The sequence below is a fragment of the Rhinatrema bivittatum genome, chromosome 5 (assembly GCF_901001135.1).
Source record: "Rhinatrema bivittatum chromosome 5, aRhiBiv1.1, whole genome shotgun sequence".
Classification (NCBI taxonomy): Eukaryota; Metazoa; Chordata; class Amphibia; order Gymnophiona; family Rhinatrematidae; genus Rhinatrema; species Rhinatrema bivittatum.
The window spans coordinates 302,729,124-302,755,185 of record NC_042619.1 but is presented as its reverse complement, the minus strand read 5'-3'; the positions used below and the strand labels follow the sequence as shown (position 1 = coordinate 302,755,185).

The following is a 26,062-nucleotide window of genomic DNA, read 5'->3' as shown; positions in this document are numbered from 1 at the left end:
AAGAAAGTGATTTTGCTCAAGAAAGACCATCTTGAATTCTGTTTCACGTATGTAAAGGGGATACTGTAATCATATATCAGAATCTCCCCCCCCACCCCTCCCGTTTAGATAACCTCTTTCACGTATCCCACTTTGATAATTTTACTTATTTAATCTAATCTGTTATTTGTATGTTCTGAATGTTCCTTATTTAATTATGCAATAATTGTAAAGCCTGTTGCTAAGTTCTGTTTTATGTAAACCGACGAGATGTTCCCAACGTTCGTCGGTATATAAAAGTTATTAAATAAATATTAAATAAATAAATGTAGGAAAACGTTTTGTGGTCTGATGAAATTAAAATAGAAGTTTTTGGCCTGAATGCAAAGCATTACATTTGGTGTAAGCTCAACATCAAATATCAACCAGAGAACACCATTCCTACTTTAAAGCAGACTGCTGGCAGCATCATGGGATTTATTTATTTTAAAAAGTTTTTATATACCGATATTCGTTTGTACATCAAGACAAGAAAATACATGGAACTGGTAGAACAACAACAAGAACTGGTAGAAAGAAAGCAAAAACTGAATTAGAAGTAATTCAAAATGGAGAGAGAATTTACAAATTCCACAAGGCAAACTGCAATGATTTAAGGTATGGGGCTGTTTTTCACTGGCAGAGAATGGGGCACTTGTCAGGATAGAAGGGACAAAAGAATGGGAAAAAAGGATAGAAAAGTCTTTGCAACCCATGTCTTATTTGACCTTTAGTTTCATGTAAACCAATGTGATATCTCGATCGAATGTCTGTATATAAAAACAAATAAATAAATGATAATGTCCCAAAGCTAAACTGGCGTGGTTAAGGAACAAAAAAAGATAAATATCCCAGAATGACTCAGTCAGAGCTCCAACCTCAATTTAAATCGAAAATCTGTGGCATGACTTTAAAATTGCTATCCATCAACACTCCCCAAGGAGCACTGATGGCCAGAACTTGACAGAGCTTGAACAACTTGATAAAGAAGAATGGCTTAAGATTTATAAATCTAGATGTGCTAAATTGGTCGAGACTTATTCCACCAGACTCACAGGTGTAAATGCTGCCAAAGGTGCTCCCATCAAGTACTGACCTGGTGGATTTTGGCTTTTTATTTTTTATATCCATTTGATTTTCCAATAGTACATTTTAGCCCTGAAAGTTGAGGAGTATGATGTGTTGATGAGTGGAACAAAGCTCCTTTAAATGCATGCAAGTCTGACACATTGACACAACAAAATGTGAAAAATGTTCAAGGGGTGCAGACCCCCTCTGAAGGCATTTTGCACAAATTGACAAAACAGTCTTCCAGAACAAAAACATGCATTGACACAAGTCTCTCTACTGGAAACCAAAGCTTTTTGAGTAGGTTCATATAAGCAACCAGAAAAGTGAATCCTTATTTTCATTATTATGCATGAACAGGCTATGCAGCATACAACAGTTTGAAAAAAAAAAATATCTGACTGGATTACATTCCCCCAGTCATCGATTTCTCAGACAAAACATAACTGCTGTTACTCTCTGCCCAGTGAGCTGGATCCAGTACTTTGCTTTTGGCTAAGTAAGATACCCCAGTGCTTGGTTGAGAAGTGCCCATTTTGTGAAGTTTGGATTCCACATTCGCCTTGTTTCTAGCCTCCATTTTGTTTTTCTTAACTATGAGCAAAGTGGTCATTTTGCACGAGTGCTATAGCCAATCCACACAAATGGCTCTGAAATAGGATTTTAGAAACACAGGATTACAAATCTTGGTGATAAGTGATGGGAGGAGTCCTGGGTGTTAGAGTAGGGTATTTGGTCTTGTAAGAACCAAAAAGGAAGACAACAAGGCTAGAAAATAGCAAAGGTGCTGGCCAAGACTAATAGAATTTAAATATACTTGGGACAGATATAGTGGACTGGTAGGAATTTTACAGAAGTAGTCCATAAAAGAACTACCAAACTGGTGCAGGGACTGCATCAAAAGCCCAATCAAATAAGAATTAAGGACCTAAATATATACAATCTAAAGAAGAGAAAAGGAAGGGGGTGCAGGATGATAGGAGCGTGCCATTCATATTCTTCCAAGAGATAATAATGAAAAAGCAGTGAACATTTTTGGGTGGAAAGAAATTGCTCGAACAAGAGATCATGATATGAAGCTCAAAAAGGATAGTCAGGAAATCATCAGAAAGGCAAGTTTGCTTACCTGTACACAGGGTTCTCTGCAGACAGCAGAATAAATCAGCCATTACGTGTGGGTGACATCAGACAGCGCCAACATGGGCCAAGCTCTCAGAGCTTAGGAAACGTTTAGCCGAGCATGCATGAAGACTCCCCTCATGAAGGAGGGGAGTCTTTCCAGATATGTGGGAAGGAGGGTGGGGTGGAGAGAATCCTGCCTTGAGATTCTGTTAATGTTTCCTTCCTCAAAAGAGGAGCAACTCTGTTACTCTCGTGCTGCAGCTTCAGGTCCTTATCCAACAGTGCTTTCCACTATTCTGCTCGCGGAACATTCTACAACTGCAGCAGTTGGATGCATGGAGAGATCACGATCTTGGCCCAGAAAGTGATAGCAAACTGAATGCACATCTGTGATGGCCATCTTCAGCCAAACGCAGGCCTTAAAACCACTGACTGCAATCATCGTGGCTTTGGACTTTTCCCCACACTGAAAAGTTCTGTTGAGGGGCAGCTATGGTGAGGCAGAATGAGGCCAAGAATTGACCCCAACACATTTAAAAAGGAGAGAGGAGTCCGGGAACAAGTCCATGTGGTAGCTTGAAGAGACTGAGGGAATACAAGAGGCAACACCCGTACTCCGTTAAACTTTTACCGAGTTCTGAGAGCCATCAGATGATGTCACCCATGCATAATGGCCGATTGATACATGCTTACGGATAGAAAAATACTTCACACAAAGAGCAGAATGCCATTCCAATGGTGGTTGTGGTGGCAAAAACAGTAAGTTTATGAAAGTGTGGGATAAGCACAGAGGATCCTTAATTGTGAAGTAAAAGTCTGCCAGAGGTCAACTGGGGGCAGCTGTATTGCACCAGGGAACTACACTGGGCAGACTAGACGGGCCTTACAACTCATTTGCTTCCCTTGGGAAGCAACATTTTTTTTTTTTTTTTAACAGGGTATTCTGTATTTTAGAGGTAGCATTTTCCAGGAATTACCCTACGTCATTGCCTTTGAACCTCTGGCTGGGACTATACCACCAGCTGGAGGACTTGTGCTTTCACTGACCAAGGGTATATGCAACAGAAATAGCGAGGTACACTTTATGAGAAGCATTTCTGTACAAACTTTGAATGGTAAAGTGTTACTATAAGGAATATCAACAAATCCTTTAGACAACTCTTACTGTTATTACCATGCACATATTTTCCTAAAGGGCCAGAAACTAAGGTCTGTTAAATTCATTCACAAAAATTACATACAGCAAATCTTAATGTAAAGCACTACTATTTTCTTTCAGATTTCTACATTCTTTATAATTTTTTTATTTTTAAGTGTTCCATGTTTTGCTATCCTGCAGTAGAACAGATCTACTGCAGATCCTCTGCAAAGCAAGCAAGGAAGCGTATCAGTCACACAAGCATTTTTATTAGCTGGACGCTTTACAGAAGGAAGCAATGAACCTACTGGGAAATATTTCACACTGGCAGTAAGTAGTCAGAACCTGAAATAAAATTGGAAGCCATTTTGAAATCCTTTTAGACATATTACATGACGAGACTTGCAGCTGCATCACAAAATCTCCCAGGAACTGGAGAGGAGTGGGCTATATTGTCTGTGTCACCTCAAATGACATTGTATACATTGTAAGAATTATCTTGATCAAGACCAGAACAGAACCTGCACTTGCAGTAAAAAGCAGACAATAGCAGACCTGTGCCAGTGCTGTGAACAGTTGTAGATGTAAGCCCTGTTACAGACTCTGCAAGGGTCTATGCCCACAAATAATCATGAAACGATGACAAGGACACTAGTGCGGCTTTGTGAGCATTCCATATATTTTATGGACTTTTAATGAGCATGAAATACTTGTCTTTGAGAAGGCCCTTGCTTTTACTGCATGCAATATTTTGAACAGGGCGGACAGGCTGACGTGCCTGGTTGTCCAGGATAAACATGTGAGCCAGGCAAACCCTCGGACTGCTCTGAGCCAGTAACGGGGGGGGGGGAGGAAATCTCTGCTGGGAACACTTGGGTGAATTTCCAAATAATGCTGTCTCTAGTCTTTCCCTGATTGGGCTAGGAAAGGGGAGGAGGTTTGAGGGATTGGGCTGGAAAAGGGAAGGAGTTGAGGGGAAGCAAGACTAGGGATTTCTGCCTTGTTTTGGTTTTTGGATACACCTGCCCTTATGGTCTGCTGTGTTGCAGTTTGCTAAATAGTAATTTTGCTGTCGCAGCTTATTTTGGGGGGGGGGGGGGGGGGGGTTGTTGCCCGAGCCTCAAAATTTCAGGAGGGGTGGGGATAGCCGGTATGGTGATGGAGCCGGATCTTGGAAATTTATAGGGGCAGTTGCTCTGGGGATGGCTCCCTGCTGGGTTGTGGTGGGGGCTGTGCATTATGCGGCGGGATGCTGCCTCACACCTGCAGGCCGGGTGGCCTGGGGGGTGCTGCCTTGCCTGCATGTAGCGGATCATCACCGGGATTGGTTTCTTTGGCTCGGGCTTGTTTGGATTGTAATAAAACTGCAGCCTGTTGATTCCCAAGTTTTTTTTTGTGGTTGAAGAGAGTTTCTGTAAAAGGGCAGATGAAGGGAGAGGTTGGAGTCCTGGGCTACACGTTGTATAGGTTTAATAAGCATTCAAGTACATTTCTTTTGTGCTTGAATGCTTCTTTGTTCACCCTAAACACATCACTAAACCCTGATCAAAAATGGAAAGGGTGTGCATATTTACTTCCCTAGAAAATAAAGATAACCAAGGATGTCACAACAAAGAACCCCTCATCATATGATGACTGGAGGGGGAGAAGTTTAAGGACATGGCAAAGCCACCACTGTTTATATGGACAGCATTAGACGACATTTACAAAGCTCAGTAACTATAATCCAGTTCACATGTCTAAACCAAAAGGAACTGGGCCCGGATACAAAGAAGTACTTCAGAAGTACACAGACTGGCTTCAGACTCCAGGTTAATTAGTGTACTTTTGCAGAGTTTGCTCCAGGGTTATTGCTTTCTCTCTCTTTCAACTCCTTTCCCAAAACATTCTGGGAACTGCTGCTTTCTCATTAGTAGACAAGATGCAGGGAGAGGCTCAAAATCATGATGGAGAGAAACTTTCCTGGCAAACCTGCCATCATCGGGTCACTAGCTCACCAGTGATAAGATTGCCTCACCGCCGCTAGCACTGAAACACTATGAACTTATACCACCATATCCTTCTGCCACATAACATTAACAGAGAACGGAAATCAAACTAAAAAAATGCACGTCAGCAGGGGCAAGTAAACTACCGACTGCTGCAAAAGAGCAGGCAGCCAGACAAGCCTTTGGAAACATGTGGGCTGTTTGACCCTCCTGCACCCACACCAATGTGTACATTTGCAAGTGCATGCCACAACTGGGAGGGCAGCAGTGTACAAGCTGAGTGCAAAACCTGCTGTGGCCCCCCCCCCCGTGACTATCCTCACCTGAAGAAGATCTGGAGCCAGCACCAAAAGCAACAATAGAAGCAGGGGGCTTGTGAGCCTGCACTCGTTCACAGGTTTGCCATGGCTCCACCTCCTCCTCCTCCTGCATGGGCTTCCTGTTAATAAGGAAAACTGTGCAAGGGGCAGGACTACTACAGGGCCTGTGAGCGATTAGATTCCACATTTTATTCAGTTTTTGCTGCTGCAAACATTGGCTCAAGAGCCCAGCCAGCAGTCCATTTCCTGCTCTATGTGGGCAGCAGGCCTGAAAGGCAGCATAGAGCCTTAAAAAATTGCCTTTGCCAAATTTCAGACCTGCTTGTCACCATATCTTATAGCATATACAGAAACCAAAAAAGCTACTAATCCTATACCTAAGGAAAGCAACTATATATTCCTCCTGAGAGCCTTTCCTTTGTGCACCTTGCAACTTCCTCCATGCTCAGTCCATAGATTCAAACAAGCCAAGAGGTGACAAAATGAGAAAAGAAATTGAGAAAAGACTCAAAGAAGAGAACAGTCTTCATTAGCTTAAGAGGGAAATGAGTCTTCATAAATAAAAATAAACTTGCTTTAAGATGATGCTAACTTTAAAGCCAATTCAAAGAAGTCTAGAGTAGCAGCCATATTAAGATTGTAGTGACAAAAATGACAGAGCCAAGTGGCACCTCAGACTAACAGATTTATTGAGGCATAATCTTTTCAGGACACCTTGCATCAGGTGACATGGCCTCATGTTCAAAAGCTTATGCTTCAATAAATCTGTACGGTGCCACTAGCCTGTGTGTCACTTTATTTAAAAAAAGATATTATATATAATATCAAGCACCCATTTTGGAGGGAATTGTCTAAGATCCCTTCTATTGAGCATCCTTTTTTTTTTTTTTTTTTACTCAAAGTTCAACATAGAATGTCAAATCACCCTGTCATGGTTATCTGCAGTTTGCTCAGGGTAACAACGTGAAACACGCAACACAGCAAGAACCTATGCAGCATGTATCAGATACGGTGAAAGATGCATGTCTGTAATCCCAGCATTGAACATATCTTCAGCATATCTGTAAAAAACACAGAGGTGCAAGGAGCTTCTGAGAGATGACATGGTACACACACACACAATGGGAGAAAAATAAGAGGTCACAGTGCTTGTTGGCAGACATGTGAATGAAAGAAACGTAACGCAAATGATCTAAAAAAAAAATGTACATACTATGACAATGGAAATAAGACTTACTCAAAAAAGATAAGCCTGTTTTAAGGCAGCAGTATAGTAGAAAATTAAGCACTTCTATGGGCAAACAAGTAAAATTAAGATCTACTTTCTGCTCTTGACATATTACACTCCTGAGCAAACATCAACATTTGAGGAAAGTTCTTCCTACTTGGCCACTCCTCCCTTGATGAATTTGGTTAAATCATTTCACCGGTTTGTGCCAATCCTTATCAGGAGGCAAGGCACTACTGTACATGTGAAGGATCAATACAGTATAGAGAGCTGGAGAAGGATTTATAAAGCAGGAGTAGCTGTGGTAAAAAGTGCACAGCTACTATTGCAAAAACATGTAAATACATACAAAAAAAATAAATCAAAACCGAGGCAAAGGAACTGGAGCAAAACTGGAAAAGACAGAAGCCGATTCTTTTAAGATCCCCTCCCAACGCTGCTGCTTTAAAACAAATTACACGTTATAACTGGAAATATAAACACACACCCCTCTTTTTGTTATTCTTTCTTTGCATAACATCGTTCACAGTGTACAGTTCTGACATGTATAAAGTCCCAGTGGTTAGGCTTAATACATTGTGTGGCCTCCTGTCTATTTCACATGACTTCCCTGTTTAAAAAAGAAATAATATATATATACACACACACACACACAAGTGCTACCAACATTAAATTTGTTGAGAAATATGCTGTTTATCCTCCTTGCCACTTTTTCCCCCCACAACTATCATGCCTGTTTTCTCCTACACAGACACCACTAAAAATTGTGTTGGATCCACCACTCTCTACTGTAAGGCCAACTAACTCCTACAGCATGCATCTAAGCTGGGGATAATAGCCTGAAAATGCAGAGTAGTAATGGATCACAATAACCATCAAGTTATTTGGTCTAGTCCATCAGAAAGAATATTTCTCAACAAATTTCTTTTTTCTTTTTTCTTTTTTTTTTTTTTTTTTTTTTAACAGGAAAGTCCTTAATGAATGCTATGCAGCCCATATGAGCCATGATATGCAATGAGTTGCCACCAGAACTCGATGCATGTCTCCACTGTACATTCACCCAATCTGTGCATGCCTGGGTTAGTTCAATTATCAGCTCAATTAAGATCTGATGCCCATAAATGGTTAGACACACCATCTTCATACCTCCTACTGTTAGCACTCTCAGTCGCTCCATGAACACGGCAAGATCTGGGAAAAAGGGAGTGGAGGTGATGCAGCAGGGAGAAGACAGAAAAGACCCAGTCACAGTTAGTAAAAACTAGAATAGTGAAAGAACTAATGGAAAAGCATACAGTCAACATCGTCAACTACAGTTAAAACCATGAGAAGGAAAAGGTTATCCACACAAGATGGCCAGGCGCTGAATCTGAGGGCCAAGGAGTCACTAAGATGCACTGGAAAACAAAAGTTGCTTACCTGTAACCAGTGTTCTGAGGACAGCAGGATGCAAGTCCTCACAGGTGGTTGACATCATCCGATGGAGCCCATTCAGTGAATACTACAAAACATCTAGAAGCTTTTGGCATGCTCTACTGATCATGTGTGCGCCATCCCACATCCTGGACATAGTGCAGAACCTATTTAGTTTTTAACATAACTAAAATTAAATGTTGGATCCAACACCAAGGGTCAGCCGATGGGTTCTGTGTGGGCTTATATCGTGCTGCCCTCTGAGAATACCCATTACAAATAAGCAACTTTTGTTTTCTCTGAGGATAAGCAGGATGTGCAGTCCTCACAGGTGGGAATTCCCTAGCTACAGGCTGCCCTTAATAAATAAAAAGGGGAACATACAAACAGAAAAAACAGTACCAACAGGCAAACCATATTTCATGGCAACAAGACATTTTTTAAAGGGAAACCATGAAATAACAATGGGTCCTAAAGGAGTTGGATTCTAAACCTCAAACAGACATCAGAAGATAGACTGACTAAACCTAGTGTTGCACCAGAAGTCTCTAAACAGAAATGAGATGCGAATGTGTGGACGGAGCTCCATCTCACAGTCTTGAAAATCTTTTCCATGGAAGCGGATCTCAGGTGAGCCACTGATTCTACCATGGCTCTTATACTATGAGTCTTGACATGCCCATCCAGAGTCAGACATCTGGACATAACAAAAAGAGATGCAACTTGCTATGCAATTAGAAAGGATGTGCTTAAAGCAATTTAAGGTTTGTTAGGGGTCAAAAGAAAACCAAAAAGCTAGGTGGACTTTCTAAGGGCTTAAGTCTACTCCAGATAGGCTCTTTTGCAATCCAAAACGTACAAGGCTTGTTCACCTTTGTGGACATGTGGCTTGGAGTACAATGTCAGTAGGATGACTGACTGGATTCATGAGTAGAACCATCCTATTAATAAATGTAAGGAAAAGTTGATGTTTCCAGGAATCACCCCTTTCGCTGCTGTTTAATACTGTTTTTACAGCCATAAGGGGTTTTAATGTATACCCTGGGCCTATGTGGATATATACATATATGAATGCTGATAAGGTTCAGTTTGTTTCCTTGGGAAAGGATGTAATAGAGGCTTTGCATGAATTTAAAGATGAGAGCTATAGTTGACTGGCTTATTCATAGTAGGCTGATCTTCAATTTCTCTAATACAGAGGTCCTTAACATAGGAATGGAGAGCCCACAGGACTGCTACGATGTATTGATATTGAGACTACCTATTATAGAGGTGAAAGATCTAAGTATTATTCTGGAGTCTAAAGTTGATTGAGGCACATGCAGATAAGACAATTCATCTGGTTTTGTAAGTTGAGAGTGGTAGGGAAGCGCCAAAAAAGTCTGGAGCTTAATGACTTTAAGGTGAAGGTACACGCACAAGTAAAATTAGCTAGCCTGTGGAATTTAACTTCTACCTCCACGTTCAGAATCCAAGCAAACAGGATCCAAGCAGGGATTCTGAGTGTGGAGTGGCTATTCCATAGGCTAGCTAATTTTACTTGCAGGACAGTTCAGGAAAATACAGGGACTTTGGCAGATTTAATTTCTTTTAACAGATACCAAAAGCTCCCAACAGCTGAAGGATGGCCAGGAAACATTGTATCGCCAAAGTTGTCACCATTGTTACCATTTCTACTGCTCTCCAAACAGGTGTCCTGATCCACAGTGAGGAACCAGTTTAGTTTGAAAGATGTCTGCAGATAGACTCCCTCAGGAAACAGGTGGTAGAATTCAGAGAGAAGGTGAGACTGAAAAGCATTCAAGAAAATGAGGACTACATCAACGAAATGATTGTTGAAGTATCAAAGATAGAAAACTCAGACGGGAAGATGAAACTGGACCATGATATGACAACTGGACCCAGATTACTACAGCTACTAGACTCTACACCATGACTCCGATTTCTCTCAAATTGAAGAACCTGTATGCAACCCTGGAAGTGGAGAAGGAGAAATCATCTCAGGATGAGAAGGAATTGAAACATGCAAACCCCAAAGCTGTGAGCTCAACAACTGCACCTATGAGGCAGGGGGTAATGGTGGTTGATGACTCGTTTCTGAGGGATCCATCTGCCAACCAGATATGTCGCAGGAAGTGTACTGTCTTCCAGGTGCCAAAATCAAAGACATTATGGAGAAATTGCTGAAAATCCTCAAGCCTGACTTCTATCTGATGCTGCTCATCCACGTTGACACGAATGATACTGCTAGATACCACACAGATTGTATCAAAAGTGTCTTCATAGCTCTGGGAAAGAAAATATAGCAGATAGAGGAGAATACCACTTGTACATCTATCCTCCCAGTCAAGGATAAAAGGCCCAGGTACAGAAGCTCACATTCTGGAGATAAACGAATGGTTGCATAGATGGTATCAAGAGCACTTTGGCTTCCTGGATCATGGGATATTTCAAGAATTGCTAAACAGAGATGGGGATGCACCATTTTCCAACACAGACTAACGGGAGGACTTTGGAGCTGGTATAGAGTGGCTACTAAAATGGTCAGTGATTTTCCTTCTGAAGTATACGGGGATAGACAAAGATCTAAACAGGAAAACCCTAGAGGAAAGGCAAGATAGGATAGAGACATTTAAATATTTCAAAGGTTTCCATGCACAGGAGGAGAGCCTGAAAACCCAACTGGATATGGGCTTCCCAGAACAAGTTTTGGAAGCCCTGCTCTAGAACAAGGGATTATGGGAGGAGGGTGAAAGGGGATGGACTTGGGAATAATCTTAGAAAGCATTTCTTTACAGAGAGGGTAGTAGATGCATGGAGACAAAGTATCTGAATTCAAGAAAGCATGGTATAAATACGGAGATCTCTGAGGGAGTAATGGGAATTGTAAACTTTGTTGTTTGGATGAGCAGACTAGATAGGCCATATGGTCTTTTTCTGCCACCATGCTTCTAGGTTTCTAGTTGCAAATTTAGATTATTGTAATGGTCTACCGGTGGGAAGTCTGCAACGCTTTATACATAGGCTACAACTTGCATACAATGTGGCTGCTAGGATAGTGTTAGGATGCTCTAGTAGAATGCCAGTTAGGAAAATGTTATATGCTTTCCATTGGCTTCCAACTGTTGCTCATGCCCATTTTAAATTAACTCTGTTTTTAAAAAGTAATGAAAGGAATGGTCCACGCTACAATCAAAGGGCATTAGTTAATGTTCCTGTTTAAGATGATATGAGGTATAAAAGTTAGATCATTCTCTGTATTAACATCTGCTCCTTAGAATAAGTTGCCAGTGGATATTTGACTAGAAATGAATTACTGGTCTTTTTGTAAAAAGACAGAAATAGTTTTTTTCCCCCAAAGAGGTTGGCTAGGGTAGCCAATAAAAAAAAAAAAAAAGGCTGTACTCTGGCACAATGGGCCAGCCATGGCTGGGGAATGGTTAATCAAAGGTGGGTGGTATCTTTGTTTTGATCATTTAATTTGTAGTATGATTGATTATGGTATTTTATTGCTGTATTTTGATTGTTACTTTATGTTTATTGTATTCTATTTTCAGACTGAATGTACACCACTTTGACTGCTCTATGGAGCATAAAGTGGTATATAAAAATTTTAAATAAATAAAAATCACTAGGACACAGAGCTGACTACTAACTGTATTGATTGCCACCAAAAATATGACCTTCCAGGTCTAGTACTTCAGCTCACAAGAGTCTAATGGCTCAAATGGAGCTTTCATCAACTAGACCACTGAGGTCCCAAAGACATAGGAGGCTTGATGAGAGGCTTTATCTGAAGCAAGCCCCATATCAATCTGACAACTAAGGGCTATACAAAAATGGGTTTACCTTCTACATGGTAACGACAAACACTAATAGCGTTGAGATTAATTGAAAAGTATTCAGACCAGACTCAAAAATGTAGAAGGTATTCGAGCAGTTTTTGTGTGGAACAAGAGAAAGGGTCTAAGGCCTTTCCTTTACCCAGAAAGCAAACCATATGATTTCCTTGTGGCATCCTTTCTAGAAGCCAAAATAATTCAAGGCATATCCCTCAACATCCAGACTGTGAGGACTAAGGACATGATGTTAGGATGGTACAGTATATTCCCCAAATCTGAGTAATGACAGTTGAGGGAATTCCTCAACCTGATTGGTTTCTTGACAAACCAGAGGAGGGGGAACCAAATCTGCCTTGGCCAAAAGTGGGATAGGAGGATCATGGTCACCCAGTCTCTTGAGAGATTTAGCAAACTCTTTGCCACTAGAGAAAATGGAGGATAAGTGTACAGAAGAGAGAAGGCATTTAATTGCTTCAAGTTCTTGTGGAGCAGATGCTTGGAACTTTTCTGTTCAGAGGAGGAACAAACAGATCTACCTCGTAAGTACCCCACTTACAAAATATTTAAATTTGCTAGCCTTGTGTCCAGGATCCAACTCAATCTATCCATAGCAATAACAGCAGATAAAGACCAAAATAGTACATCCGGTCTGCCCAGCGAGTTCTCGGAAAAAAAAAGAAAAAAAATTAAAAATTATTATTGTTTTAAGGGTAGTAGCAACTGCCACTTTGTGCAGGCTCCCCCAAGCCTTCTGTTAAGGGTAGTAACCACTGCCACGCCAAGCCTTTATAATGTACCATATTACCCCTGTCTCAGAAGCTTTCCTGACCATACCAAAGACTCTGGCTGTGAAGTCCCTCTACATCCACTGTTAAAACAATTTGAGTTGGAAGAACGTGCAAGGGGATTTCTTTGATCAGATACTGAATTAGCCAGCAGGAAAGGGATTCTTTAAGCTTTTGGGTGACTTGGATGCTGTCTTCAAGATCCTGAATGGCTGGAGTCCATTGTGATCACAGAGTACATTGGGCAGGTCCCATCTGGAGACATGCCATGGGTGTTACATGCACTACTGATGCCATGTGGCTCAACATCCCAACATGTTCCATGGTGATTGTCTGCTGATTGTTTTATTTCTTCCACTGCAGACATTAACATGATGAGCCTTTCCTGTGGAAGAAAAGCTTTTACAAGCGTCATTTCTAGGGGAGTCCCTATAAACTCCACTTGAGATGATGGGCTCAAATGGGTTTTGAGATAATTCATGATGAACCCTAGCAAGTCCAGCATTCAGATAGTTTTGCTCATGGATTCTATGGTACCTCCTCAAAATGTGCTCTGACTGGCAGATTGTCTGGATAAGGAAACACTGTTTATGCCCTCCCAGTTTATGTAAATATGCAGCACACACTGCAAGGCATTTTGAGAATATGTGTGGTGCAGACACCATGCCAGTTGGCAGTATATGATATTAGAGGTAGTATTTCCCCCACTATACATCTGAGATGCTTCATCTGACCTGGAAATCTCTATCTGGGTAAAAGCAGTTTTTAGATTGAGGAAGCATAGCCAAGACCCTCTTCTATGAAAAGAATCAAGGTGCCTAGGGGAAAACAACTTGAACTTTTCATTTACTAGGAATCTGTTCAAAACTCTTAGTTCTAGGATAGAATGGAGTCTCCCTGTTTTATTTTGGAATCTGGAAGTATTTATTTTAAAAAATGTTATACTGCACAAACCAGCCAAAGCCACAAGGCAGTTTCCAATAATCACATACAAAATAAGTATAATGAATAATAAAAATACTAAGCAGGATAAAATTATACAGCATATAAACACATACCACCAAGCATGGAATAAAAATGACTGCCCTCTTTCTCTTGGTGAAATGGGTTCAAACACATTGGCCTCTAAGAGCAAGAATTCATTTTGCAGCAAAATCTGATGTTGAGAAGCAAACCAAGAGCATCTTGGAGGGTAATTTGGCAGGTTTTCCAAAAAAACAAATGATATCCTTTTCTAATTATTCTGAGAACTCACATGTCTGAGATAATACTAGCGAAAGGTTTACAAAAAAAAAAACAAAAACAAAACTTTAGCTTTTCCCTAATGGGAAGGATGTCAGAGAAGGATACTGGTGTTGCAGCCACTGTCCCAAGTTTTGCCTGGTATTCTGGCTCTAGCTTTTGGGTCCTCTGCTGTCTGAGATGAGAGTGAGGTCCCTGCTGTTGATAGGGACAAGGGCAGAGAAACACCTCCACAGAGGACAGAAGTGTCTCCTTGGTGCGCCACTTGAATACCTACCTCCTAGATGTGGAGGCAAAGCAAGTCTGACGCATAGCACAGTGGTCTTTAGTTTGAGCCATCACTTCTTGAACTTAACCCCAAAGAGATTCACTGTTGCTTGACATGTATTTCCAAGCCTGCAACCATGTAAGTCTGTGGGTACCAATACCTACTGAAGATACTCTCAATGCTATTCAAGAACATTGTAGATTGAACAGACCATATATATGTTTTCTATATCCATTCCCTTGTCCACTAGTAGTTCTAGGGTATTACTCATCTCCTGAGGGAGATGCTCCAAACACCCTTCCCCTCTTTCAGTATAATTTTGCATACACTGACCCATGATGAACTGATGGGATGCTATGAAGGCATTGAACATAGTCCCATAATAAACTTTCCTCTCAAAGTCAAAAGGTACAAAAATCCTTCCTCAGGGATACAAATCAGTGAGTTCTAGATCTCTTGGCCTTTTTGACAGTAGATTCAACTACAACTGACAAATAAGGCATTTGCTACTTTTCTAGCCTGGCAGATTCCTAGACACAGTATAATGTATCCGCTTTATTCACTGGTGTGACAGAGGAGTTTCCTACATGATGTCATGGATAGGCACTGCCATGATTTATTTTTTTTGGGGGGGGGTGAGGGTAGGGTTCACAAACTAGCAGATCTCAAGCATTTTTCCATGGACTCTTCTTCCTCTTGAAACATTGAAGGGAATGGTTTCTGCCATTCTTTTTATAAAATCAGAGAAGAGGAGGTCCTCTGGAGAAGATTTGCTCCTTTCCTGTAGAGGAGAGGAGAGTCCACAGGAAACCAGTTGACTCCTCTTGATCATTACAGTCATCAGATCCATAAACATACCCCAAAAGAGTATTTAGACTGAGCCAGAATCAAAGGTTGGCAGTTCTGCCTGAGTGTGCATCTGCCTAGAAGACTAGGCCTCAGATGTCCACCAGCACCTAGATCCTGATGAACTTCTACATTTTGGGGAACACTGTCAATCCCTGATGCACTAGAAATTGATACCAGTGAGGCAGTCCTTGATGCCAATGGCTCTCTATGAACTAGCACTGGGGCCTTTCTAGCAGATGTAATGAGAGTCTCAAGCAGCAGTTGTATCTCCATTTGCAAGGTTACTAATGATGTTGATGCCAATGGACCGCAGAGCTGCAAGCACTGGTGAACATTGCCTGGATTTTCTTCTCCAACTCTTCCTCAAAAATTGCCAGTGCCAATATAGCATCGGAAGCAGGAGTGGTCATATCTTCCTGAGACAATTCAGGATGACTGGTGGCTGGCATCTGAATCCTTGAAGGTTTTGCAATACCAGAAATCAATATGAGGGAGAGCTTTCCTTTATTCAGAGAATTTAAAGCCATTGCCAGAATCTACCTGGCTTCTGACATTGTGCATCGAACTAATGCCAATGTTTCTTAGCCTTCGCTCAATGAAGTTGTATCCTTCGCTTCTATCAGATGGACGAGCTCAATGATGGTTCGTCTTCCCTGACCTCTGTGGGTACTCTACGTTGAGGGAGATTGAATGCTTCCTTGATATACTCCCAGGCCCTTTGGTGCGCATGTCAATGCATCTGATGCGGGACTTACTTTTCCTTAAGAGCTTTTCCATGAGGTCTCATCACGAACAATGTTTTCTAGGAGTCATCTTCCAGCATATGGAATATCAAGATGTTCCACACAGAGGACACTTATTACGTTACTGGCCCTTTTCTTTTCTTGGGCATCACCCAGAAAATTTACGAGATGAAATTGAGAAACTCATTTATAGAAAACCTGACCAAAACTGTTTAAATGATGCACACAATGGACACTAAAAATTAAAGATAACACTATTGAAAAAACCTAAGGAGGGTGAGAGAAGGTGAAACAAAAAGCCTTGTGATAGACACAAAAAAAAAAAATCTCACGGAGAGAACATTACAATTAGGCCCTCTGGAAAAACTAAAATTGAAGGAGCCTTGCAAAACATCCATGACAGGACAGTGCACACATGCGCAATAAAGCATACCAAAACCTTCCAGCAGCTTTGTAGCAATTTTCATTGCCTGGGCTCCATTGGACATTACTCAACTTTGAGGGTTACACATCAGAGAAATATTTCTGTGGTCAAGATCAGAGACTAGAGCCCAGACTAATATCCAAATATAGAAAAGGCCTTGAAAACCAGGTGATGAAGGAAGTGTCATGTTTTATAATCTGAAAAATCCAAGAAACGCTCTCTCTAATCATAAGACTCACCTGTCTATAGGTAGCAGTTTGCAAAAACTGAAGATATAAAATTTGCCGTTGACTAGCTAGGCCAGCAGTTATCTAATAGTCCTCAGATATGCATGACTAGATATAAATCTGAAGCAGAGGTCTCAAAAATCCAGCAAGGGTGGACAACTACAGCATAGCCATATCTACACTGGTCACAGTTATATTTGATAATCTTCCCTATTGAAAGGGAAATGTTTTGTCTCAATGTATTTAGCATGCAAGCCTCACTACAAACTGTACAAAGCTATCTTCTAAACTTTTCAAGGGTGTACTCTTGGTGGTAATACTGGTTGAAGAAACATGCAAAAAAAATATAGCTGGGACAAGCAGCCATTTCCGTAGCAAAGTATTCTTAATATCAAGTCAAGTCGAGTTGTGTAACATTTTTGAGAGGTATCTATTTTTTTGTACAGGAATAATTCTGGGGACCTCTATTCAAGCAATGAGGCTTGACAAACACCACACTAAAAAGGATGGAGTTGTGGGGAGAGCAAGGAACAAAGCACAAGTTCCCTGATGGGTTTCTGTCAAGCATTTTGTAATCTCTGTGCCGCATGGTGATGCATCACAAGGAAGAGCAAAAGGGCCCTTTTCTAAAGTTAAACACATTGTTTCAAACTCAGTTGCACTTATTGGAAACTGTGGTGCAGGGATCTCAAAAGTATTAAAAGATTACAACAATAATTCTGAAAAATAGAAAACAGTAAAATGCAGTCATGCTGAAAAGGTGCATTTCATTCTACACAGTCTGTGAGCATGCTCTGTGTCGTCCAATAAGCTGTGCAAATAAAGTCCAACAAGACCGGCTGCTGCAACGGAAGCAAACACACAAACAGATGAAACTGAATGGTAAGCACTAGCAACTTAAAACGGGGCACTGAGGAGCTATATGAGTAGCTTCCACTTGCCAAAAGTTATTTTAAAAGTCTTGGCCTGAGCAGTCATGGTGGTTGGGAAGGGAGCATGTCAGTAATTTAAATTAAAGCATTTTTTCTTGGGAGTCTTATCAGTCAAGGTCCGCTCCAGTGCCATTAAAGCAGGGTTTAGTGTGTGTACCTGTTGAGGTACTTGCTACAAAAGGGAAGCAAGGTTATTGCTGGTTGATAGATTAATGATCTCTCATTCTAACTGAAATAAAGTGCAGACCACTAGCCAAGCAGAAGTGGTCAGTGGCAGAGATGTCAAATAGAAGGTCCAAGTAACACGGAATGCAATATAGAGAAAAAAGACACTAAGGAAAGGGAATCAACAGGTAATAAAAGACAATGAATGAAGAATATAAAATCAAACAGAATGCAGATTTGCAGGATACAAAAGAACATAAAAAGGAAATGAAAGGGTGTAGAAAAGGTTTATAGATTTCCTCAAAGGCATCATTGAATAATGAGTTTTTAAAACAAACTGATCATAACAGAACTTTTGCAAATTAATATCATATGTTCTTCTGTTGCACTGGCTTTTCATGTATTCAAATAGTGACATATGTAGGAGACAGATTTGTTCCTTTTGGTTAAGGGATGCACTTTGATCATTTTCTAACTTATACAATTTCACAAGTATATTGGGAAGCACGGTAAAATATTCAAATATATTTAGAGAAAAAGCAGCCTTACAGTCCTTATTCAATCAATGAGCATGAGACCCTTTCATGTGATGGGACAGAGGGTACAGCAAACTAATTAGGGCCCGATTCACTAAGCGTTTTCCCATAAACAGACAATGGGAGAAAAGTCTTAGTAAGGCAGGCCACAAGTTTACCAAAATACAGGCCTTTTCTTTTCATACTCCAACCACTCAACTATGAATAGGGACCTTCGTTTTCAGTTTTATTTTATTTTTCCTGGGGATTTCAATGTGATTAAAGAAAAAAATCCCTAGAAAAAAAATTATTTGTTATCTCAGGAAAAAAATCATGGAAAAGTCATTTTTTCACAGATATAAAAAAAATATCTGTGAAAAAATGACTTTTTTTCCATGATTTTTTTCCTGGGTGTTATAACAAAAGAATTTTTTTCTTGGGATTTTCTCTTTAATCACATTGAAATTCCCAGGCAAAATAAAATAAAATCTGAAAGCACAGCTCCCTAACTACAAAGCAAGGAACAGTAGTTCAACTGAAATCAGAGTGGTTTCTCACTTTTTTTCCCCCAATTGTGGCAGCCAGCCATCCACTCTCCAGGCTCTCATATGAACACGCATGCAATCCTATTTTGAGATGTATTTCAAAAGTCATTCATCTCCCTCTCTGCCTTCTCCCCTCCCCCTCAAATTTTCCCCCATTTTGAAACACACAAACCACTCCCCATCCCAAATGGAATGCTGAAGTGCTTTTGCTGGCCTGAAGTTCAAGATAAGTCTTTGAGAAGACTACTTCTCAGCCCTGTTTTTTTTGCCACGTTAACAGTCGACATTTTCCTGTCCTTCCCCTTCAGGCTCAAGAGCAATGCCTCTGAAGTATGTCTGAACCTTGCCAGCAGGTTTATGGCCTAAGGCAAGGGAGCAGCCCCAAACACATATTCATTTGTTACAGAATTTCATTTCATTGCCACACTGGCTATAAAAAGACACCACAACCTCTTTTCAAGGGCAAAAGCTTTTCAATAAAACCAACAAGGTCTGGACATCTAAATTTGTGTTTTTACAATCAAGATTATGATGAAAAATTAACACAAAATGCATGCAAAAAAACAGAAGAGCAAATTCAACTTAATGTCATCACATCTATTTTCACAAGCTCCAGCAACTTTTCTCTAAGAGACATAGCAAGCTCTGACACGTGGAAAATGGAATGGTAAACCATAAAACGTCCATCTGACTAGGAAGATTTTAAACTTAGTTAGAATTTACCATGATATGCAGAGCGACATCATCCTGAGCGGCTGCTTCTGATTCTCACTGCCTAGGGGGCCAGTGGTAAATCCATTGTTTGTAAGTTTTAATACCGCACTTTCTTGAAAAAGAAATACCTACGGTCTAGATTTTATGGACAATTAGGCGGTGAAATTACCTGATATGTAGGGCTGTTCCAAGAGGATGGGTGCAGATAAAGCAGCTGGGACAGACGACGAAATGACACAGGATGCAGGGCCTAGTGCGGAAGGTATGTCAGAGGCCGCGATGAGAGAGCTCTAGTGTATAGTGACTGCAGCCTTAACAGTCATCAGTTGATGAGTCAAAAAAAAAAAAAAGTGGAAATGTATGGTACGGTGCTTCTGGCAATGCAGACTAAAGTAAGCGATCATGATGATAGACTGCGTTGGAAGCATGCGTGGCTGAACTGAGGGGGAAAAACACAGCACTTGAAGAAAAATTGAATGATCCTGACAATAGGAATTGACAGAACAACCTCAGAATCATGGGGGTTCCTGAATCTATAAGGCCAGATGCTTTAATCTCCCTCTGAGAAAAATGGCTGCCTAAGGCCCTCAGCCTGTATATATCAGCAAAAGGGGCTCACAGAACAGTCGCACTGGAGGCTCTGACCAAAACCGGCCCAGACAAGTCATTAAGTTTAAATTTTACTGACAAAACAAGAATCCTAGCTGTATATCATACAGTGAAAGAACTGCACTACGAGAACTGCAAACTCCTCATGTTTCCTGAATTCTCAGTGAAGGTACTCGCCACCAGAAAAGAATTTATGCCTTACTGCCCCATGCTCTTATCGCAAGGGCATAAAATTTTCACTATAATTCCCAGCTCGCATGAAAGTATTCCAGAATGAGGAAACTCATACACTGGCTACTGGGGCGGAGGCTAAGGCCTTTATCAATCAGCTGGGCTGAGTTATTCCACACTGGTGCAATTTCTCCAATTGGTCTGGCCTAAGCAGTTGAAGAAAGATTGCTGTTACTTTCTGCAGTATGGATACCAAATTCTTCTGTAACGATTTTACTATTGTATTCTGGTATTCTTCCAAGTGATTTTTGGCAGCAATGACACCAAGTCAAAAAAAAAAAATGGCAAAAAAATCTCATGACCTATTGAATTACTATAGTTGCCCTTGGAGACTTGGATAGACAATTCTTCGAGAGATAAGCAGCACAAGCCACCTCACAGTGTAATTTGAGAATGCAGGCCTTTGCTGCCAAAATAATTGCCCATCGTGGTTGAACTTAGTCCAATGTTTTAAATGGAGTTGGGTGCACTATTATGTTTTTTCAGCGAACTGGATCAACGTTGACTTGCGTTAGTTGGATGTTGAGTTTCTACTCTTTAAGTGGGATTTCTTTCATAGTGATTCCATCATGTGTTTACATGCTGCCGCTGCTCCCAGGAGTCTCTGTGTGATGAGCAGAGTACACCTCAGCGTTGGGAGTTCACCGAAGTCTGGTCATCCTCGGAAGATGGGAATGATTTTGGTTGTTTGTTTAGTGTTGTGGGAAAGGGGGGCGGGGTTAAGAAGGGAAAATATCGGGTGTGGAAAATGAGTGATGGAGTGATTGAGTGTGAGTGGGTTTGTATGAAAGGGAAACTTCAGGGAGTTACTAAAATGTGGGGAGAGGGGTGGAAATAGAAATACACATGGTAAAGATATGTCCCACTGTAAGTTGGCATTTGACTTATTTTCTAATATTTTAACTCTCATTGAACACTGTATGGTTGGATTATATTCTACTTAATAAAAAGTACATTAAAAAAATAATTTGCTACAATATACATAAAATTAGAAGTGGAGAACAAAGAAAAAAAAAGTCTTAAAATTACACACCTGAGTAATGGAAATACTACAACCACTAACCAAGGAACTGCTTCCCACCTAGGGATGCTGTGGTTGGACTGTGCAACCCACAACTGCTCTGACGACATGACGTCATTCTGTAGAGAACAGTCCTAGCCCACCTATATACAATGGCAGCCACATTGTAAGAACACTGAAAGCATACTCTCCAGACTTCGGCCATAAGTATTCCATTCCAAACTCTATGGCGTTGCACACAAAAAAACAACAAACGTATGGCAAATTACTTTAGTGTTTCAATAATGAACCCTGCAGTGCAACTGAGCTGTCAGAACACATAGGAAACCTGGAGATCCAATGCCATTTCCTCCACTCTGGGGCTTATGCAATAAAGTTCTCCCAGCCTAGCACACGTTTTGGACGTGCTAGACTAGCACCCGATGCAGTAAGATTAGTGCACCCATAATGCACGTCTTAAATGCGTAACCGATAGTGTCCATCACATTTTATTTATTTATTTATTTAACGTGTTTTGTACACCGGCATTCGGTTTCGTCATATAAATTCCATGTAGATGAGAACATTAGCTACTACCCCCCGATGCAGGAAAGCACTGGATGCTCAACACCCACTTTTTAACACAGGGAATTTAAGTCCAGCCCTGGAGGTGAAGTAAAGTCAACTCGCAGTCAATGGCTCATAAGAAATTAAAAAAATATGGTACTCCTTGTTACGATAAGTGTTTCCTCCTCCTTAGTATCGTTGAGACACTTTAATTTACAGCTTGCGGAGGAGAATAATAAATGTATATTTTGATTTGATCAGAAGAAATCCACTTTTCTTTATGGCCACATAATTTAGACGTACGCAGCAAGGGGCGCCTAATATAAAATACACTTCATCAATTTCAGCAAACTAAAAAACAAGAAATGGGATCAACGGGCACCCAATGCAATAAACCATTGAGCGCTTATGGACACACAATTCTCCCTTAGCATGCTCTTTTTAACACTGCCTTTCATTTAAATACTGCATCGGGCACTCAGGAGATGTAGTTGCACGTGCGTTAAGACAACGGGCACTCAATACTAGTGCCCACTTTGAACGTGCATTTTACTTCATTGGCCCCTCCGTGTGTTACCTCAAACAAGCTGCTTAACCTCCCTGTGAAACTCAAAAACCACAGCTTTACAGTCAAATACTTGATCTTGCTAGAGGAATAGGTGTACAGGCAGCACTGTGAGTGATGTCTCAAGTGGCAGGAAAAGCCCTTCCACAATGAAGCATTGCTATTACTATTTGAAATAATGGTGAATTCACAAGCCTTCACCATCTATTAGATATAGATATCGTACCTCACACACACACACACACACATATAGAGATTTTATAATATATATGGAGAGAATGGGGTGAACTTTCAAAGATGGATATAATCCCCATCTCTATACCAACATTACCTTTTCTGGAATAAAAATGATATGCATTTTCCTTATGGCTAAACCCCACCTTTTCGCCAGGCCCTCCCTTCTAGTTGTTTAGGTATTCACACTTCAACTGAGCAGTTTTCCCAAAGGTAATAGGCTCAGGAATGCAATATAAAAGAGAACATAAAAATGGAGACCTTAATTACAATCCACCAAGAGCAACTGTTTTCAGATTGGTGGACAATAAAAGAATTGAATAAAATACATTTTAATCATTTATTTTAACCAAAAAGGTTTCAGCTGGCACTGCTGCTTTAAATGAATACAATGTGAAAAAACAAGTGTGTGGGCAGACTTTCAGCCCACTGTGAAATACTGTACACAAACGACTCTGCCCTACCCTTTACCCTTCTTTAATCTTTCACCTGGAAACCAGAACGGTGCTTGGTACGCTCACTACATCAAATCATTTTATTTCTCTGTTTTTTTCCCCCCCCCCCATTTACTTCTTTTGAACTTTGGGCTGTAATGAAACAGAACACAATCCTAGTTGCCCATTGTTCAGAGCAATAACATCACAGTGATATGAATACAGACTACAGCTACCACCCAGGGGCGGCCCAAGGCAGTCTGCGCCTGAGGCTAGGGACACCATGGCGCCCCCTGCCTCGGGCGATGGTGGCCCAGGGCAGCGACCCTCCTCTTTCCTGGGTTGGCAGCTGTGGCAGGGGCAGACAGGGTGAGGCAGACGCCATGGTGGCGTTCTCACGGGGGGGGGGGGGGGGGGGCAATTTTTTGCCGCCTCAAAATTCTGTCGCCTGAAGCGGCTGCTTCACCCTGCCTCCTACCACCTAAGAGAGAAAGAGCACTTAAAAAACACAGCCAAAATTCAAAGAAAAAGCCAAAGATACCAATGGAAGAAGGGAACTGTGATGTTGATTTTTTTTTTTTTTATTCCTCCCTCCCTCTTCCTTAAGAGTCAAAATGGTGGAAGCGACCAAGTACTTCTAGGGAGAAAGCCATCATCATCCTATCACAGTACGAAAAACATAAAAAGTCTATTAGGTTTCATCCAAGGAAATAGTAAAAGTCCCAAACAGAAAGGAGAACAGTATGGGAATGGTTTTCCCCACTATACAGCATTGGAGACATATGAACATCTATAATAAAGTGCACAAGTTCCTCAAAAACAGATAAACTGTTTGCAATATCTGCAAAAATCCAGATGTTAAGGCTCCCCCAGCTTCAGGCAAGCAAATAAATTATGTTTCAAACTAGAGATTTTACAAAGCAGCAGCTACCGATTTAAATAAGTGGCAGTTTAGAAGATGGCACTTCTTGCTAGATATTATGTACCCACTCCCCGTGGTAGTTGGATGGGAGTCGCCACATGACTATACCAGTTATTCCTGCCACTCCTGAATAATATTAGAGGATGTGCTGCATTTTTACGAGTCTTGTCCTTTCCACACTGCAGTACTAGCAGCTCTGCTGCGGATGTTGCTCTTCCAAAGCCAAACACTGAAGATGGGTGTGGTGGCATTATTTTATATAAGATGTTTCTGTCCATTTTTTAGCCCAGCAGTTTGCTCCTGTCCCCCCTAAGCTTCCAGTTCAATTAGACCCAGCCACCACTGCAACTGTGGCATCGTGAGCCTTCCTTTTGCAACTTCTCCCACTTTTAGGCCTTCTCCCCCTCCAGCTCAGTAGCTGCAGTGCCAATAGGGGTCGCCGTCATGCAACGGCTGGAACTCCCTCGCACAGGAGAGCAGTGAGGGCCCCCTCATCTGCATCCCCAGCCCTGCCCAGCCCCGGAATCTAAACCACTCCTTCCAAACGGTACCGCCACCGAGTCCCTGGGCCAGCACTACCAGCAAATGAATGGCACAGGGAGGGTAATTTTCAAAAGGGACTGCTGGAGGACAGAACAGTGCTTTACCCATAGACATGAACCTTTTGAAAATTGCACCCAGGTACGCCCTCTGCATGGTGAAGAGGTGTTCTGAGGGGTGGACACTGGAGGGGGGGGGGGGGGGGGAGTTTGGATTTACGTGAACACGGATTTTGAACTGTACACACGTAAGTTTCTCACAAGAAAACTCCCTGCACAAATTAGCAGATATAACTTGTGTAGGAAGTTTTGCCCCGATAATTTTCAAAGTGAATTTACATATGTAAATACATATGGTTCAACAGTAAGTACATTTGCCTTGTAAACTGGTGTAATTTATGCAGGCTGTTATAAAGTTACCTCCATAATAGCTGCTCTATTCACCCTAGTGGGCGAATGCACTTTTAAAATAGTTGTGTTTGGAAAACACCGAAATCTCATATAGATCAATGACCCAGTATTATTCAGACACATTATGAAACTCCCATGCTGAGCCCCTGATCCACCCCAGGCAACCTATACATGCTTCAGCTCCAGTGATAATTTGAAAAAAAAAAAAAAGAAATGTGTTTTTGATCAAGTACAACTTGCAGCAGAGAATGTTAAACGTTGCTTGTTACATCTAATCAGCCAACTGGATACTTTTGTTAATTTGATTAGCGTGCATAGTACAGATCTGGTTAGGGAATGTCACTAGGTAGGATGTTAGTTGGCATTTCTAGTGCTTTTGACTAAGCTAGCAGCATGCCGTGATGTGAAGTGCCTGCAGAGAAGGCTTTATTAATGGCCCTGCAAAGACAGCTAGCAGTAGATAGGAGAGGTCAGTCACCCTTCACTACAGTAGGGAACAGCAACGTACACTGCCAAAACGAAACTACAGTCCACCTATAGATGCACCCAAAGCTCATTTTTAGCCCTGTTTTCAGGGGAGGAGGAAGAGACAAAGGGCCAGATTTACCAAGGAGTTACCACCTAGAATGGGAGAAATCCTTTTTGAGAAAGTGGACCTCATGTTATGGCCTTCCAGGCAGTACCGTTCACTGACAAAAGTAGAGAGACACAGCAAGTACTTACATCACAAAAATCAGAGAAACAGCTAATAAAGCCAGTTCTGCCTCGATCTGCTATTTTTTTTACACTTTTCAGAGGACGGTACTGCAAGAACTGCACACAGAATCAGCAAACCTCAAACTCATTAGGGACGTGCAAGCTGCCTTGCTCTTAGAACATCCCCCGGTGGCTAAAAAAAAAAAAAAAAAGAAATGCATCAGCTGGCATAAACTTCTCAAGGAAACGGAGCTGCCACCTGAAGGAGGAAAAGGACAATACGAGGAGCTTTAGAGGTCTAAAGAAGG

At 41.2% G+C, this 26,062-nt stretch overlaps 1 protein-coding gene across 8 annotated transcripts in view; it reads right to left on the bottom strand.

The window, feature by feature from the left end:
• The window catches only part of OGDH (oxoglutarate dehydrogenase), a 282,477-nt gene that overhangs the window by 108,195 nt on the left and 148,220 nt on the right, over positions 1-26,062 (bottom strand). For 6 of the 8 annotated variants that reach the window (XM_029604213.1, XM_029604206.1, XM_029604205.1 and 3 more), the window contains one exon: positions 8,029-8,073. The exons of the other annotated variants lie outside the window; for them this stretch is intronic. In XM_029604213.1, the coding sequence (XP_029460073.1) occupies positions 8,029-8,073 (45 nt within the window). The remainder of the gene's footprint in view (positions 1-8,028; positions 8,074-26,062) is intronic. 8 annotated transcript variants of the gene reach the window in all.